Source organism: Globicephala melas, chromosome 12 (genome assembly GCF_963455315.2).
Source record: "Globicephala melas chromosome 12, mGloMel1.2, whole genome shotgun sequence".
Taxonomy (NCBI): Eukaryota; Metazoa; Chordata; class Mammalia; order Artiodactyla; family Delphinidae; genus Globicephala; species Globicephala melas.
In genome coordinates, this window is record NC_083325.1 from 50,751,153 (window position 1) to 50,769,550 (window position 18,398).

The 18,398-nt window shown below is 36.4% G+C and overlaps 1 protein-coding gene across 3 annotated transcripts in view; it reads right to left on the reverse strand.

The window, feature by feature from the left end:
• The window catches only part of PPP1R21 (protein phosphatase 1 regulatory subunit 21), a 56,908-nt gene that overhangs the window by 13,427 nt on the left and 25,083 nt on the right, over positions 1–18,398 (reverse strand). For all 3 annotated transcript variants that reach the window (XM_070046825.1, XM_030857723.2, XM_030857724.2), the window contains exons 12-17: positions 17,972–18,108; positions 12,262–12,354; positions 7,975–8,102; positions 5,394–5,546; positions 2,985–3,077; positions 265–507 (exon numbers count right to left, since the gene is read on the reverse strand). In XM_070046825.1, the coding sequence (XP_069902926.1) occupies positions 265–507; positions 2,985–3,077; positions 5,394–5,546; positions 7,975–8,102; positions 12,262–12,354; positions 17,972–18,108 (847 nt within the window). The remainder of the gene's footprint in view (positions 1–264; positions 508–2,984; positions 3,078–5,393; positions 5,547–7,974; positions 8,103–12,261; positions 12,355–17,971; positions 18,109–18,398) is intronic.

Genomic DNA, 18,398 nt, shown 5'->3' on the forward strand with positions numbered 1-18,398 from the left:
GCAGTGGAGAAACAGAATCATCTTAAATTTGACTTACTATATCTTCTCCAGGAACACAGCCCTTACCATGGGGAAGTCTCACATGTAAAATCAAAGAGAATTTAATAAGGTTGCTTTTTTGAAGGGGGCATCCTGCTTACCAATCTGCTTTTTCTAGAGCACATGGATTATTCCTGTTATCAAGTGACATGTACTTTAGATGGTTAACACTGAACACTAAGATGGATCCCCACCAATTACCATTTAAAAAAAGAAGACACTTACCAAACTAGTGCTGTGAACGGGCACTGGCACAGCCTTGGCAGACGCATCTTCCTGGCCCGCAGCGGTCACCACGGCGGCCCCTTCCTGGGCTACTCCAACCACCTGCCCACTACTTGTGCTCTTCAGTTTATCTGCAGTTCGCTGGTTTTCTTTCTCCAGCTTGATTTTAGCTAACTGTGCTTCCAACATCCAATGTTCTTTTTCCTGCTCCAGTTTAGAAATCTTCTCCAAACTCTGCTGAACCTTGAAAGCAACAGAGAGTTCTGCACCTTAGAGGATGATGCAGACAAAACTTACCAGCCAAAAAAAATACTTTATGGAATGTAGACCAAAACTACTTCACAGGGGTGAAAACAAAAAAGCTTGATCCTGGAATAGGGAACATTTTATTAAACAGGATACAAAAAGCACAACCATAAATTGAGAAATTGAACTAGAATGAAATTTTTAAAATCTCTATTTATCACAAGGTATAATAAAGAGAGTAAACAGGAAAGCCACGAAGTGGTAGATGCATGTATCCAACAGTGGACTAATACCCATAACATATAAAGAACTTCTATAAATCAATGATAAAAAGACAGTCAACCCAATAGAGAAACAGGAGAAAAGAAGACTTGAATAGGCACCTGAATGTTACTATAAACATAAAAAAGAAGGTATCCAATGTCACTATTAACCAAGAAAAAGCAATTTAAAACCACCCAAATGAATAAAAACAAAACACACAAAAAAAACACCCAAATGACTAAAATGAAAGACAGAAAATACAAAGATGGACATGTTTACAGAGCAACTGGAACTATCATATAGTGCTTGGGGGAGTGGAATTTGGGACAAACACTTTGAAAACTGTTTGGCAGGATCTTTGAAAATTGAACTTGTATCCTATGACTTAGCAATTCTACTTCTAAGTATATGCCCAAGAGAAAAACATGTATGTTTATCAAAAGACAAGTATAAGAATGCCCAAAGCAGCCCTACGATAGTCAAACACTTGAAAACTACCCAAATAGTCATAAGCTGTAAGAATGGATAAATAAATTATGTATTTTCACACGACAGAATACTTAACAGGAATGAAAATGGACCAATTACAACTACACATAACATGGATGAATATTATAAATATAATGTTGAACAAAAGAAGCCAGATCTGAAAGAGATGCTACATAATTCTCATTTAATATGAAGTTCAGTATCAGGCAACAGAACAAAGAATGCAGGATAATGGTTACCTCTGGGGAAAGAGGAGAGTAGTAACTGGAAAGGGGCATGAGGAAAGTTTCTGAGGTCCTGGCAATCTTTTTTTTACAGGTATATACCTTACATAAAGAAATATTTTTTAAAAAATTTTATCTAGCTACCAGTTACATTAATGTGTTTACTTATGAAAATTCACTGAAATATATTAATAATTTATATACTTTTCTTTAAGTATGTTATGCTTCAATAAGAAGCTTAAAAAAAGCTAATTTTCAAGGCAAATGAAAGCTTGAGAATTAAATAAAAACAATCTTAGAGTGAATTCCAAATGCTTTACCAACTATCATCGTTGAACAATTACCACGTACCACTGTTCATGATATTTTCCTGCCAGTATCCTACTGAAGCCTCCTAACAGTCCTACAATTCTCACGTCTCAAAGAGGAGAACTTGAAGTCCCAGCAGCTCGACCACCTGCAAAGCTAACAAACACAGCCAGGATGTGGGACCTCATGTGTCTGGCTCACAAGTCTGATTCTTTTCACCCTATCACACTGCCTCTCATTGGCTCAATTAATCCTTACGGGACCCTGAAAGGTAGGTATTATCCTCGCTTTAGAGAGGCAGCATGTGAGACCCGGAGTGCTTATCAGACTAGCCTGCAGCTGGTCAATGGCAGAGTGGGAAAAGCAATAGCTCTGAAGTCAGACCATTCTGCTACTTACTAGCTACTATGGATAAAAGCTGTTTAATTTCTTTGAGCCTTACTTTCCTCACATAAAATAAGAAGGAAATCTAAAATAAATTTTTAAGATACTCCACATTTCACTGTTTGTCTCAGGAATTTTGTTTTTTAGGAATTATTATGTGGATTAAATTTTTAGCTTCAACATCCTATTGAATTAATGTTGAAAAGATAAGTGATATGTGTCCAATGAAAATAAGGTCGGCATAGGCAAAATATTGTTTCAGATAAATTTGTGCTCTCTTTAAAATAAATTTTTCCAAAACTAAAGCAAGCCAGGTGTTAAAGTAAATAAATCTCTGGCGAATGCTAAACTGGGGTCAGTTTGTACCAACTTCTGAAAAAAATAATACCACCTACCTCCACCTGCCACCCAAATTCAACTGATCAATTGAGCATTGGAAATTTTTCATTCCTGTCCATTTAGGAAATAAAAATAACTCACTGAGTCTCTAGCCACACCCCCCTTTTTTGCCTTATTATTTCAGACATTTAAATCTAGTACCTAAATAATTAATCAGCATGGCCAGAGTGTGCTGATATTACTTTACTGGCAATCATAACACCAGTTGAATCAGGATGACTTATTTAGAGTATCAACAAATGGTTTTCAATGAATTATGCTTATGGTGCTTTTTAGCATGTGTTAATTAACTTTACATGTTTACTTACATAGCCTTTTAAATTGCTCTATGTGTATGAAAACCTTTTATAGGGGATTTTATATTCATGCTCTTTAACAAGTACCATGATTTTCCCGATGCCATACCTGTTGTGCAAGGCCTTCTCGACTTTCAGTAGAGCTGAGAAGGACCCGGCGGTTTGCCAGTGCTTCTTCATAAGGCACAGATTCCAAGAGGGGCTATGGAAAAAGCATCATAAGAAATAAAGAAAAAGGTCGCATCATTTCCCTGATCTTACAAATAAGAATGCTAAATGAGGTCTGATAATAAAATTCAGATGTATGTCCACATAGACTAGTTCCTTTAATACACATAAAAAAAGAACTTTAAAAAGAAAAGAAAAGAAAAAGAATGAAGGGGAACATGTCATACCAGTTACAAGAGACACTATCTAAAACCATAAGACTTGCACCAAAATAGACAGATGAAGGAATGGCAAAGAAAATCTAGAAACAGACAAAAGCACATACAAAAATGTATTATGTGACAAATGTTGCATTTTTAAGTCAATGCAGAAAGGATAAGTCATGCAAGGACAATCAGTCAATAATTTAGAAAAATAACTATTTAGACCCCAATTTCATACCTATATCAGAATAAATAAATTCAAGATGGGCTGAAGATTTCAATCTAAAAAGTTTAGACCACAAAAATACTGGAAGAAAATATAGGTGAACTGACTTTCCAAGAGTCACCTGAGAATCACCACCGTAAAGAAAAAGCCTGGTTTGATGATATAAAAATTAAAACTTCTAAATTTTGAAAAATTATTACAGCACACTGAGGAAAAATATTTCCGACATAAACAAAGGACTAAAATCCTTAACATAGAGCTCCTTCAACCCCAATTAGGAACATTTATTTAAAAACAGGTAAACAACTTGAACAGGAAATTGAAATAATATAAACAGTAAATTTATGAAAGGATGTTCTATTTCAATAACAAGCAAAGAAATGAAAATTAGAACAATAACACGGAACTTCTTGTTTCTAAGATTGACAAATTAAATTTACGGGTTAAATTTAAACTTCTATTGCTGGTGAACTATAAAAAGGTAACCTTTGAAACATTCACAGACTTTGAATGAGCAATTCCATTTTTAGGAATTAATCATAAAGATATAATTAAAACAATTAGGTAGCCTTATACGTTTCTAGGAGTGTACAACCACTCTTACGGGTAATCTGGCAGTAAATATTAAAACTTAAAACCACATTATCCAGAACATTCCACCTCTCAGTAATCCACACATATGCCCAAGGAGGCATTTACAAAGCTATCCATTGCAGTATAATCCTAACAGTGAAAAACTGGAATCAACCTAAATGCCCACCAAAAAGAGACTACCTAAATGAACCACGGAATACCTATATCATAGATTTCAATGCTGTGTTTAAAATGAATAAAGTAGCCATTATATCTATTGATACAGACAGGTCTCTAAAACATATTTTAAATGAAAAAAGGAAGCTACACAATGAAATATGCATTTTAGTTAAAAAAAAATTAGAAAAGTCTTTATATTCTTCATATTTTGCATATAGTTCAAAGTTTACAGAGATGAGTACAAATGCTCCAAGAGTCTGGAAGGTTACACACCAAACTGATAACTATAGTTACCTCCGGAGAGGAACTGGAATTAGGGATTGTAATTTACCTATAATGCTCTCATGTAATATAAGAATGTATTTATGCATTGTGTAACTAAAAGTTAGAAAGAAATAAAGAGAGAAAGGTAAATACACAAAGTTGCATGTGCAAGAATATCCCCTGTAGTATTGCATATAACAGTGAAAAACAGGAAGCAACCTAAAAATCCACTAGCAATGGATGGCTTAATTAAATTATCACACATTTATAGAATGAAATACTATAGATGAAATACTAGATGCATTAAAATGATAACAATTTATACTTATAGATATACATTTTTGTTATATAAAGATATCCACAATGCATTAAAGAGGAAAAAACAGATTCTGAAACAGTCTATGTATCCAGATACATTGCTTTTTATAATGTGTGTGTGCATGCATGCATGTATACACATTAAAATTTTATGGTTAAGAGGAGCTACCTTTGGGTTGTGGGACTTTCTTCTTCATGTACTGCTGTTTCTTCTGATTTCTTTTTGCAATGATCATGTATTCTTATTATATTGAGAAAAAATTATAAATGTATTTCAATTTTTTTTATTTCTACAAGTTTAAGATTTTCTCAAGTTTGACACTTAATGGCTGCCTGGCTGTCTCACCCTAAACACTCTACCAGCCACTGGAAACGTTAAGTCTAATACGGCCTAGGAAATGAGATTCAGGTCTCTGTCCCATCCTCCTCTCCAAAGACCCCCGCCCACCTCACAACACCCACCAACCACCTGTCCCTCAAAATTGTATAAAACCTAAACAATATGAACTGTGGGAAAACAACTGCCATTCTCTGGAATTTTTCCAGATTTTCCCTCTGATTTAAATGTTAACAGCAGCTCACAAACCTTTCTCAAAGCCTTCATATAGGCAGCAGCTTTTTTCTTGTATTGAAGCATGCATTCAGCTGAGAGAGGACTGATGAATCCACTCGCTGTCTTAGGCCCGTAGCTCAGGGAAGCAACGAAGTAGTCCACGTTGTTGCTGAAGAAAGATGCAATCTAAACCAAGTGTGACAAGAAGATAAATTTTATTTTCCAATAATATATCTAAAATATATATCTAATAGTTTTCAGATCAAAGTTAAGGATACTCAGAATGGAAATGAAATTTCAACACATGCTCAAAAGCCCACATTTATTTGAAAAGAATACATAGGGAATGATTTATAATAAACACAATACAGTATAAATTTTGAGACCAGACTTGTGACATGTCTTAATCTAGACAAATTCTACTGTTTCTGAAAACCAAGGCTGATTCTGATTTATTCTGTAGACAATGTTTATGAGCTGTTTACCTTACTAAGTCTGCCCCTGCTCTCAAAATATATACGTTTGGGTTTATACATTCCGTTTGCATTTTAACTTTGAATGTTTCATATTCCAACACAAGACATGACACAAGCATATTGAATATATGATCTCTACTTAAATTTCATTCTGTAAATCTCAATCTGTGCATTACAAATATAACAGGAAAGAAAAAGACTGAAAATTCAGCAGACCCTTGTCATTTACAGATTTAACATTTGCTTAATCTATGTAAGCAACAACAAAGATCCATGACTGTAATTGTGCTGAGCCATGATTCTGAATCTACAGTGCTATATGAAATGGTGATATAAATAAAAATGTCTAAGAAAGTTATTAGCCAGAAAAATTAAAGTCTTCAATACATTAAAGAGTATTCTATTTCAATAAATAAGAAAAAGTAACTTGTGAAACAAGAGTACTTTACCTTGGCAAAAACTGTCCAAAAAGTAAGCAATCACTCACTAATGGTCTAAAAGATTATCTTTCTCATTAATATTTTACTGTGTCAAACGAAATTCTATGTTAGGTAGTATTCAAGAAAATGAAAACTCTAAAAATCTTGAGCTGTATATTCCTCGTGTATGACATAGATAGTACAGTGTTTGCATTTTAGTCATGATAGTATACGGTGAGGTTTAACTTTCTTTCCTCTCTCTAATATTTCTACATTTCCCAAATGTTCTTTAACATGCATATGTTATACTTTCCTAGTGGGTTTTTTAAAAATTACAAATGATAAAATTTAGTTTAATCAAATCACATTAGCTAAGTATTAAGCTGCCACCAACTAATACTTAGTTCAGATACTTACTTTAGCTAAAAACCATTTATAAAAATTTCAGAGTGAAGATCAAGTACCTTTCCTTGAGACAACTCTTAAGGTTTCAGGCAAAGCAAATGTAAAATAAGCTATGAAGTATATAGGTATTTAATATTCCAGAGTTCTCCTAAAAAAGTGACAAATGCAGAGACTCTTGTAAAATGTCAACATTCTCTTTTTCCAGAAATTGCTCACAATTGAATCAAAGTCAGAATCATCCACAGAAAGTTTCCAGAATGCCTGTGGGTGAAAGCACTAAAGAGGAGGCAGTGGGGATGGTCTTCTGGCTAAGGAATCCTGTAGGCACTCACCTGCGAGCTGACAGATCCGAAAGGCAGCACCTTTTAATTACAGCCCCAAACTTAGCAGACTGTCAGGAAGACTGGCCTGACTTTGGGAAAGACACTGAATACCTACCATAACCTATGATCATTTCTGATTAACTTAAAACACTTGAAAAAAGTGTGCTCCTACTAAGGTCAACCTGTCAGAAAAATAAAGGTATATAACACAGATAGAGATTAGCACTTTCTTGAGAAATTATGTTGAGTCTGCTGAAATAAATGGGCTAAGATAGTCCTGAATACAGTACTTTTGGTTTTATATGTATGGGTAGTTCTCAGAGAAATCTTAGTCACTAAAGGCTTTGATGACAGCCACATGAACATGTGCTCTTAGAATGTGACCTGCTGAAACCAGTTATCCAAGACAGAACAATTTTTAAAGAAACTGCGCTCTGCTCAGTTTATAATAACAATTAAGTACTTACTAATCCAAATGATCATTATCTAATATTAAGAATTCAATGAGAAGACACATGTTGAAGTCATCTTAGAAGTACTTATTAGGGTACAAAAACCACAGAAGTAGCATTATCACAAGCATTGCCAAAAAACAAACAAAAAACTTGGAGGGGGAGAAACCAAAATATTAACAAAGGTCTTATAATTCTTTTTCTTTTTCTATATCCCAATTTCTGTATAGCAGACCTTTAATACACACAAGGATCTATAGTGAGACCATCTGGAATCTTTCAATCATCAAATATCTCATTAAAATGTCAGAAGTGCCTGACCCACTTCCTCATCACAAATGCTTAACAGTAACTACCATATTGTTTCAAATATTAGGTAGGAAGGAGGAAAAGGGAGACAACTTTATTTTACAAAAAAGCCTGGTAATCAAAAATCCTTACACAGATCAATTTTCCTACTAGGTCACTCCAAAAAAAAAAAAAAAAGGAGCACATTTAAGAGTTGAATTTAATGTCAGTATAAACCAGAGAAAAATTACCTTTCCTGCTCCATTTGTCAATGCCACTACTGATGACAGGATGCAATCATTAGTTGTTATGAGCTTCTGTGTTGCTGTTGGAAGTTCATGCTCTATTGTAGCCTTTTGACTATAATGTTTGGAAATATCTATAAACCCAATCAAATGAAAACTCATTACTATCTATATACAAGTTGTATACAGATAACCAGCCCGTTAACTTCTTATATCTACTCTTACAAATTTACAAGACAAATCTGACAAAAAAATGGTCCCAAATATGAGGATTGTGCTGAATATCAATTAGGTCTCAAGTTCACATGGAAAGAATAGAGTAGTGAGGGTCTCTTAACACCATCCTGGTGTCTCAATTACGGCCCCCAGCAGGTGGGTCTCATTCTCCTTCATTTGAGTGTTAAGCCCTTATTCTAGCACCAGGTAAAGGACCCTGAGCAATATTTACCAGTTAAAAACCTTGTTTTGATAGCCCAGCAGGCATAAATGAGAGTTTACATTGTGCTTATACAAACAAACCATGAGGCTGGAAAAGAACAGCCAACACAGGCACAATGTCCCACAATCCTTATTGGATCTTAGCTGGTTTGCCAGTACATACTTCAACAATAAGAAAGGTCTGCATGGCCAAATAAGGATTGGATACTCTAGCACCTGGCTTCACGTTCTATTGCCTCTAGTACAAGAAAGCTATAACAAAGGCCTGTGGTTATGGAAGCATAGAAGAGAGGCTTAGATATAAATGTGTTGACAGAAAGAGCAGTAGGTGAAACTGGCCAAACAGCTAAGCTTGGGGTTTTCTGGGTCTCTGAGAAATAAAGTAATTTCATCCTGGAAATAAGGGAAAATGGGAGAATTACCAAGACAACATTGATTTACAAGGAAGGGCAATTATATTTTTAAATAAAAAGGTGTTTATGATACAGCCTCCTTTGAATATTTTACAGTACTTCAGTTACAACAGCATTAATTATCATTACCAACAAAGCAAAAAATAAATCACAAAACATGGAAACTAACTTTTATAGCAGGTGTGTATACAAAGAATTTCATTTATTCAGAATCAAGAAATTTAGTTGATTTTAGCCTATAGATAATTAAAAGGGAATAAGACTATTCAAAAAGAAAGGGTATCTGAGATTTAACCTAGTATGATAATGATTTTTAACAAAATTACTCTTTTATGAATAAGATTACTTTTACTGAAATTTAAAACTAGGAAATTGCATTACTTATATATATTGTGTTATATACACATATATATAAACTTTTACATAAATTTTTAATTTAAGATAGTCTTAGATTTATAGAAAAATTACAGAGAGTTTCTGGATACCCTTAGCCAGTTTTCACTATTGTTAACACCCTACACTACTATGGTAGTTGTCACAGTGAAGGAACCAACTAATTGGTAATTACTATTATGTTTAATATTTCTTAAAAATAAATGATTATCCTCTATATATTCATAAGATATCCAAGTGAATGAAAATTCAATTGGAACACTGAACATTTTTTTGTATACTGAACTTGCTAGCCCCTAGAGTAGACATTTTCTTTCTATACACCACAGAAAGCTTTATTCAATATTTTACTCTCTGTATACAATGCTATAATACAACTGGGTTGGTAGGCAATCTTGGTTGATTGGTGTAGGTGATTGAAATACTTATAAAAGATGTACAATACTAAGAATCCTCCCATGGCATCTAGTGGATCAGAGCTACTGTAGTTTGACTATAATAGTTCTCCCAATCCAACTGTTTACTCTTTATCGAGTCCAAATATTTTCATTATTTAGGGTGTTCCTCGACATTAAAGTTTAACTCCAAAAGGTACAAGGAAATCATGTGACCTAGACAACAGATTTATTTTTTTATGTTTCCTATGAGTCTACCTGCTTTAGACTTGAGACCAAAGATCAAACAATTCTCACTTAGAATGCCACTTGTTAAAAGATTAATTCACTTCCATTTTAATTCCTTGTAGGATACACATTTTTATAAATCTTTCTTTTTATACTAAGACCAGCCTGCCTTCTTTTTTTTTTATAGCTTTATTTATTTGTTTATTTAATTTATTTTTGGCTGCGTTGGGTCTTCGTTGCTGCACGCGGGCTTTTTCTAGTTGCGGCGAGCGGGGGCTACTCTTCATTGCAGTGCGCGCGCTTCTCCTTGCGGTGGCTTCTCTTGTTGCAGAGCACAGGCACTAGGGCGCACGGGCTTCAGTAGTTGTGGCTCACGGGCTCTAGAGCACAAGCTCAGTAGTTGTGGAGCACAGGCTTAGTTGCTCCACGGCATGTGGGATCTTCCCAGACCAGGGCTCGAACCTGTGTCTCCTGCATTGGCAGGTGGATTCTTAACCACTGTGCCACCAGGGAAACCCCAGCCTGCCTTCTTGATTGCCTTCCTTCCTTCCTTCTTTCCAACTTGGACCAAGCAATTAAGGGCAAAGCATCAAGGGAAAAGATTTGAAATAAAAGTTCTCTTAAAAACAAAGTATATTCTGGTAATGCAAGTTAATGCTCACTCTGAGTGTTCATGAGAGATACACAACAGTCTTCCAACTGCGTAAGAAGACAGATTTGAACTGTAAAATTAGCAACAAGAGGCCATAATCTGCTTGCCAACCATCCTTCATGTTTCCCAGTCTTCTCTCTTTATATTATGTTCACTTTCAAGGACAGAAACAAGCAGAGGCCCAAAGGGGACTAAGGGAGCCTCTGATCCTCCTCTGATAATCTCCACCAGCTCATAGCAAATAATAATAGTAACATTCTTTGATTTGGACCACTTGGCATCTTCTGTCATATATGAACAAAAGCATTTTTAGAAAACTCAGAAGTACATTATTATTTATAGAAATATAAATAAAATCAAGATTTTTTGAAATGTAAATGAAGCTTTAAGATCCTCAATGGACAGCTACCCTCCATTGCTCTAGCCTCTCTTTTATCAAAATTCTAGAGAAAACACTAGCAGGAACAAATAGTAACATTAGCATAGGAAAACTTAGGAAACAAAACCAAAAAACGTGTAGCCACAGAGCTACTTGTGGTTTCAATGGCCTAGTTCTACGTTACGTAAAGTTCTGGAATAGAGGACTATGGTTAAGTCTGAGCTCCCCAAACCAAAAGCTGCACAGGAAAAAGGTACCAGTCCCTTGGGTTTTCTATGGACCAGACTAGGTTCTGCAGGGTTGGGGCTGCCTCTTGTCACCTGCCACCAAGACTGTCTATGCAAGCTGTGATTCCTGCAACCAGTGTTAGCTCCAGAAGTACAGTGACTTTTAAAGTTCCTTATAATTGAAGACAAGCCACAGGAAGGACCGTTTTCCAGACTGAATGGTAAGGCAGTACTGGGTTCCAGACTGAATGGTAAGGTAGTACTGGGTAATTCCACTGAAACTAAGAATGATTCCCAGTAACATAGGTTATTATGTGGTTATGTGCCAACCTATAGAAAGGCCCCAAATATAGCCATCTTATACATGCCATCCAAAAAAGTTTTAAGTTTTTAAAAAGTATTTTCTGTGAAACCAGCAATTGGTCACTAACTGCACACTAAACACCTCAGTGAAAAATCTAGGCACCTGGGCTATTTCCAATAGTCCTTAGTAATTGCTCCTGCCCTCCTCTCCTCCCCCTACTCCAACAGTCTTCAAACGGAAAAGAACAGAGGAAAAAAACCTAGAAGCCATGCAGAAATATAGATTAAAAAATCAGGACTCAGAATCACATGCTAGGAAGCAAATGAAATGACCGTCGACAAGCATATTCTTAGAAGCACATAGCAACTAAAAACTGACCAAAGCTTGAAGACAGACCTTCATTCCTTAAGGCTCTCCTGAACAAAACAGGACTTATAATGGGTACTCTAAACACAGAAACACACAGGAGGCTACGTAGAAAACCAGTGCATTCTTTCTGGGATCTTTAAACCTTCATTTCCTCAGTTCCTTCATGTTTGGGCTCTAACAAGTGCAGTATTTTGCTAAATGCCTCTGAATAGCATGTCTGGCTTGATAAAATTCATACACCTGCCTTAAGTCAGTGTAATGTATTTTTGGCTAAAGTTCCGGGCACAAGGGTTTCTCTTCAGCACTTTGTTTACCTTCAGGAAAGAAGCAGATGGGAAAAGCAGAAGGCAGTAAGCTGTGCACTTCAACGTTAAGCCAAATGCTACTAAACCTTTATGTGGGGTCTATTAGCCTTGGCAGTATTTGTTTAAATCTCACTCAGGCAGATCTGAGAAAATGGGACAAGGCTTATTTATGTTCTTTTCCAAGCCTCACCTTTCATGACATCATGAAATCCATGCAGAGCAGCACCAACATTTGTTAAGACAGAACTGTAGTTTGTCCGAAGGAGTCCATCTGGCTCCGTACCTAGGAAACCAAGATCACAAGCCTAAGCATTTTCCCAGAAGAATTCACCTGAAAAACTGACAGCCCACCATCTCCCCTCTACTTTTGGGAAGAGAGAGAGTGAATACTGATTGTGATATGTTGAAAATAATGGCTCTTAAAATCATTGTAGACACATTCAGATAGAATGGTGATAATTACAGGGATCTAAACTGATTTGCATCCCCCATGTCCACAGATATTAATGGTTACAAGAATCAAAATTAAATTGCTAAGCAGGATTATGTCTTTCATGATTCTTTTTGAAATGAAAGCCTTTGTGAATTTCACCTTGTTACTACAGAACACATTTCTCATTTTGTGCTTTCCCTACATATTATTGTTTGCTGAACATCACTAAAAACACTATTATTCAAACATCACAGTTCCAATTCTGGCATGACAGCATAAGCAAGCTCCACATACCCACTCACCAGCACAACTGGTGAAAATGATTTAAAAATAACCACTTTAAACTCGAAATTATCCTAAGGGCATACAGCAAGTAAAGAAACATTTAATCAAGAAAATCTGTATTAACTCAGTAACAAAAGCAAGAATCTGTGGTATGTGAACCAAAACCCACTCGGTCCCCTCACCAGTCAGTGAGCTAGAAATCCCAGTCCCGAGGGTGCAGCCAAGAGCACAAGGCTCCCTCTCCCCTAGCTCAGCTGGAGGGCTGCATTGCTTATCTCGCTCTCAGCTACCTGTTGCTGAGGCTAATTTCTAGGTAAATATGACTCAGAGGTGGGGGGTTCTCTTCTTTTACCCAGCCCTGACTTGTGGGATGGAGGCTCTACGTGGCATGGTGCTGCTGAGAATCTGTGGCCCTGATCATCCTGGCCCCAGCTCATTAACAGGAGTTCCATGATGAAAGAGGCAAGCTGAGGAGCCCAGCGGCTGCTGCCCTACCTCTCCATGGAGTAATGCAGGGGTTTCACTCTGAGAGAAGTGCATCACTGTCATCATCCCCTGCACAGAACCACGGCTCAGAGATTTAGCCCAAGGGAGAAACAGTTCTTAAAACAGAAAGCTCTGAATCTCTTCCCAAAGGAATTGACTTAATTCACAACAGACTGTGGAGAAGAAGTTCAAGCCTAGGGATGCTCTCAAAAATAATGGCACTTGTGCTGAAGGTAATTCGGAGGATTCATTGGAGATATAAGGTAGACTGACACCTAGACACACAATAGAACAGTTAGACTTAATTGATATCTACAGGACACTACATAAAAAAAAAAAAAATAGAATACACATTCTTTTTCCAAGGGCACATGGGACATTCTCTAGAATAGACCACAAACTAAGACCCAAAACAAGCCTCAACAAACTTAAAAGGACAAAAATTATTTCAAGCACCTTTTCTGACCACAAGGGCATGAAACAAGAAATCAACCACAGAAAGATAAACGAGAAAAAAATGGTTATATGGTGACTAAACAACATGCTACTAAAAAGCAAATAGGTCAACAATGAAGTCAAAGAGGAAATTAAAAAATACCTTGAGACAAACGACAATGAAAACACAACCATACAAAACCTATGGGATGCAGCAAAAGCAATCCTAAGAGGGAAGTTCATAGTGATACAGGCCTACCTCAAATAAACCTAAACTACCACCTGAAACAATCAGAAAAAGAACAAACAAAATATAAAGTCAGCAGAAGGAAGGAAATAATAAAGATCAGAGAGTAAATAAATAAAATAGAGATTTTAAAAACAACAGAAAAAAATCAATAAAACCAAGAGCTGTTTTTTTGAAAGGATAAACAAAATCAACAAACCACTGACCAGGCTCACCAAGAAGAAAATAGAGAGGGCCCAAATAAACAAAATAAGAAACGAAAGAGGAGAAATAACAACCAATACTGCAGAAATATAAAAAATCTTAAGAAATTATTATGAACAGTTATATGCCAAAAAAAAATTAACAACCTAGAAGAAATGGACAAGTTTCTAGAAACATACAGACTGCCAAAAAGGAATCAAGAAGGAACAGATAATCTGAACAGACTGATCACTAGAAGTAAAATAGAATCTGTAATTAAAAAAAAAACCTCCCTGCAAACAAAAGTCCTGGACCCGATAGCTTCATTGGGGAATTCTACCAAACGTACAAAGAAAAACTTACACCTATCCTTCTCAAACTCTTCCAAAAGACTGAAGAGGAAAGAACACTCTCAAAGTAATTCTATGAAGCCACTATCACACTGATATCAAAACCAGAAAAAGACACTACCAAAAAAGAAAATTACAGGCCAATATCTTTGATGAATATAGAAGCAAAGATTGTCAAAAAAGTTTAGCAAACCAAATCCAAGAACACATAAATAGGATCATACACCATAATCAAGCTGGATTCATTCCAGGGTCACAAGGATGGTTCAACATATGAACATCAATCAATGCGATACACCACATGAACAAAAGAAAAGACAAGAAACACATGATCATATCAACAGATGCAGAAAACGCATTTGACAAAATTCAACATCCATTCATGATAAAAACTCCCACCAAAGTGTGTATAGAGGTAACAAATTTCAACATAATAAAAGTCATTTATGACAAACCTATAGCCAACATAATATTAAGTTATGAAAAGCTGAATTCTGGAACAAGGCAAGGATGCCCACTTTCATCACTTCTATTCAACATAGTATTGCAAGTCCTAGCCACAGCAATCAGACAAAAAAAAGAAACAAAAATATCCAAATTGGAAGGGAAGAGGTAAAATTGTCATTATGTGCAGATGACATAATACTCTATATAGAAAACCCTAAAGACTCCACACAAAACTATTAGAACTCATAAATGAATTCAGTAAGGTAGCAGGATATAAGATTAATATAGAGAAATCTGTTACATTTCTTTACACTAACAATGAAACACCAGAAAGAGAAAGTAAAAAACAATTTTGTTTAAAATCATATCAAAAAAAAAAAAACCTAGGAATAAGCCTAACCAAGGTGGTGAAAGACTTATACGCTGAGAACTATTAAACACTGATAAAGGAAATCAAAGATGATTCAAGAAAACGGAAACTTACCTCATGCTCTTGGACTGGAAGAAATAATATTGTTAAAATGCCCATACTAGCCAAAGGAATCTACAGATTTAATTCAATCCCTGTCAAATTACCCATGACACTTTTCACAAAACTAGAATAATTCTGAAGTTTATATGGAACCACAAAATATCCAGAATTGCCAAAGCAATCCCAAGGAAAAAGAACAAAGCTAGAGGCATAACCCTTCCAGACTTCAGATAATAATACAAAGCTACCATTATCAAAACACCATGGTATTGCACAAAAACAGACATATGACTCAATGGAACAGAATAGAGAGCCCAGAAATAAACCCACACACCTACAGCGCATTAATCTTCAACAAAGGAGGCAATAATATACAAAGGGGAAAAGACAGTCTTTTCAGCAAGTGGTATGAGAAAGCTGGACAGCCACACATAAATCAATGAAGTTAGAACACTGCCTTACACCACACACAAAAATAAACTCAAAATGGCTTAAAGACTTAAATATAAGACATGACACCATAAAACTCCTAAAGGAGAACACAGGCAAAACACTCTTTGACATACATTGTAGCAATATTTTCTTAGATCAGTCTCCCAAGGCAAAAGAAATAAAAGCAAAAATAAACAAATGGGACCTAATCAAATTTATAAGCTTTTGAACAGGAAAGGAAACCATAAACAAAATGAAGACAACCTACAGACTGGGAGAAAATATTTGCAAACGATGCAACTAACAAGGGCTTAATTTCCAAAATATACAAACTGCTCCTACAGCTCAATATCAAAAACACAAACAACCCAATCAGAAAAATGGGTAAAGGGAATTCCCTGGCAGCCCAGTGGTTAGGACTCTGTGCTTTCACTGCCTAGGGCGTGGATTCAACCCACTGATGGGGGAACTAAGATCCCACAAACCGCATGGCACGGCCAAAAAAAAATGGGTAGAAGACCAAAACAGACATTTCTCCAAAGAAGACACACAGATGGCCAACATGCACATGAAAAGATGCTAGAGAAATGAAAATCAAACCTACAATGAGCTATCACCTCACACTGGTCAGAATGGTCATCATCAAAAAGTCTACAAATAGGGCTTCCCTGGTGGTGCAGTGGTTGAGAGTCCGCCTGCCGATGCAGGGGACACGGGTTCGTGCCCCGGTCCGGAAAGACCCCACATGCCACGGAGCGGCTGGGCCTGTGAGCCATGGCCGCTGAGGCTGCGTGTCCGGAGCCTGTGCTCCGCAACAGGAGAGGCCACAACAGTGAGAGGCCCGCATACCGCAAAAAAAAAAAAAACTTGTTCACAAATGTCTATAGCATCATTATTCACAATAGCCAAAAGGTGGCAACAACCCAAATGTCCATCAACTGATAGGTAGATAAATAAAATGTGATATATCCATCCAATGGAATATTATTCTGCAATAAAAAGGAATGAAATACCTATACATGCTACAACTTGGATGAATCTTGAAAATATTATGCCAAGTGAAAGAAAGCAGTCACAAAGGACCACAGATTATATGATTCCATTTATATGAAATGTTCAGAACAGGCAATTCTATAGACAGAAAGTAGATTAATGGTTGCTTGGTACTGGGCGGGGACAGAACAGGGGAATAAGAGGGTGATAGCTAAAGTATACAGGGTTTCTTCTTAAGGTGATGAAAATATTCTAAAACTGACTGTAGTGTTGATGCACATGTCTGTGACTATAGTAAAAACTACTGAACAGTACACTTTAAATGGGTAAATTGTATGGTATGTAAATTATATCACATTTAAGCTGTTACAAAAAACAAATAATCAAATCACTACTATAAAAATCATGGTTTTCTTACAAACATCATTTAAACTGAGGTCCATTCAATGGCCTGAAAATACTTTTTTCAAATTAAAACAGCATTTTTTTCCCCAAGACTTTCAATCTTTACATTTTGGGGCTTTGTTATGATACAGTTCCTCTAAAAATAGCATTTTTACTATTAACCTTCCCTTCCCCTATGCTACTTGTTGGAAAGTTGCTACGAATTCTTACGCTTTGCCCCTCTCCATTTAAAAAAGAGGAAGGAGAGAAAGAGATTTAATTTTTTTTTTTTTTTCGGTACGCGGGCCTCTCACTGTTGTGGCCTCTCCCGTTGCGGAGCACAGGCTCCGGACGCACAGGCTCAGCGGCCATGGCTCACGGGCCCAGCCACTCCGTGGCATGTGGGGTCTTCCCGGACCGGGGCACAAACCCGTGTCCCCTGCATCGGCAGGCGGACTCTCAACCACTGCGCCACCAGGGAAGCCCAAGAGATTTAATATTTAATGTATGTCTTTGATGCCTGATATTGTACATTCTTAATTTAACTTAATCACATTTACCTCCGTTTTATAAGTGGGAAAACAGAAGCAGAGAAGTGATTTGCCCAAAACCCTAAATGTACAAGGAGCTGGAGGATTTGAATTCAAGTTTTTCTGACCCTCTTCTCACTTCAACACGCCAAACCACCTCCCTTCTCAAGCTTCTTGTACTCTAATTTCTTCAAGTTGAACCATGAGTAACAAACATGCTTACTTGGCAAGGCGAGAAGACCAATGTAAGTCTGCAGCTTCTCAAACACAGCTGTCATCTTTTTCATGTCCTGGGACAGCTCTAGATTCCTGGCTCGTAATGCAGACGTGCAAAGGGAAGCTTCACATTCTTCTTCTAAACTAAGAATGGGCAGATTTTATAAAAGTGAGCATCCTGAACGATTTTCAACTAGCTATAAGAAACCATCTAAATTCTCAAACATCTATATCCAAAGAGAGAATTTACCAAAAAAGGAATTTGATCTCATTTACAAGGTTCCATTTTTTATACCATAATACATACACCTGCTTGCTGCAAACGCCAATGCAGCAAAAGACGACTAAATGGAAGAAAAAATAAAGGGAGGTGCCCATTATCTTTCCATCCTGAGAACAGCAAAAACATGTTTCCCTTCAAAATATTTTCAGGA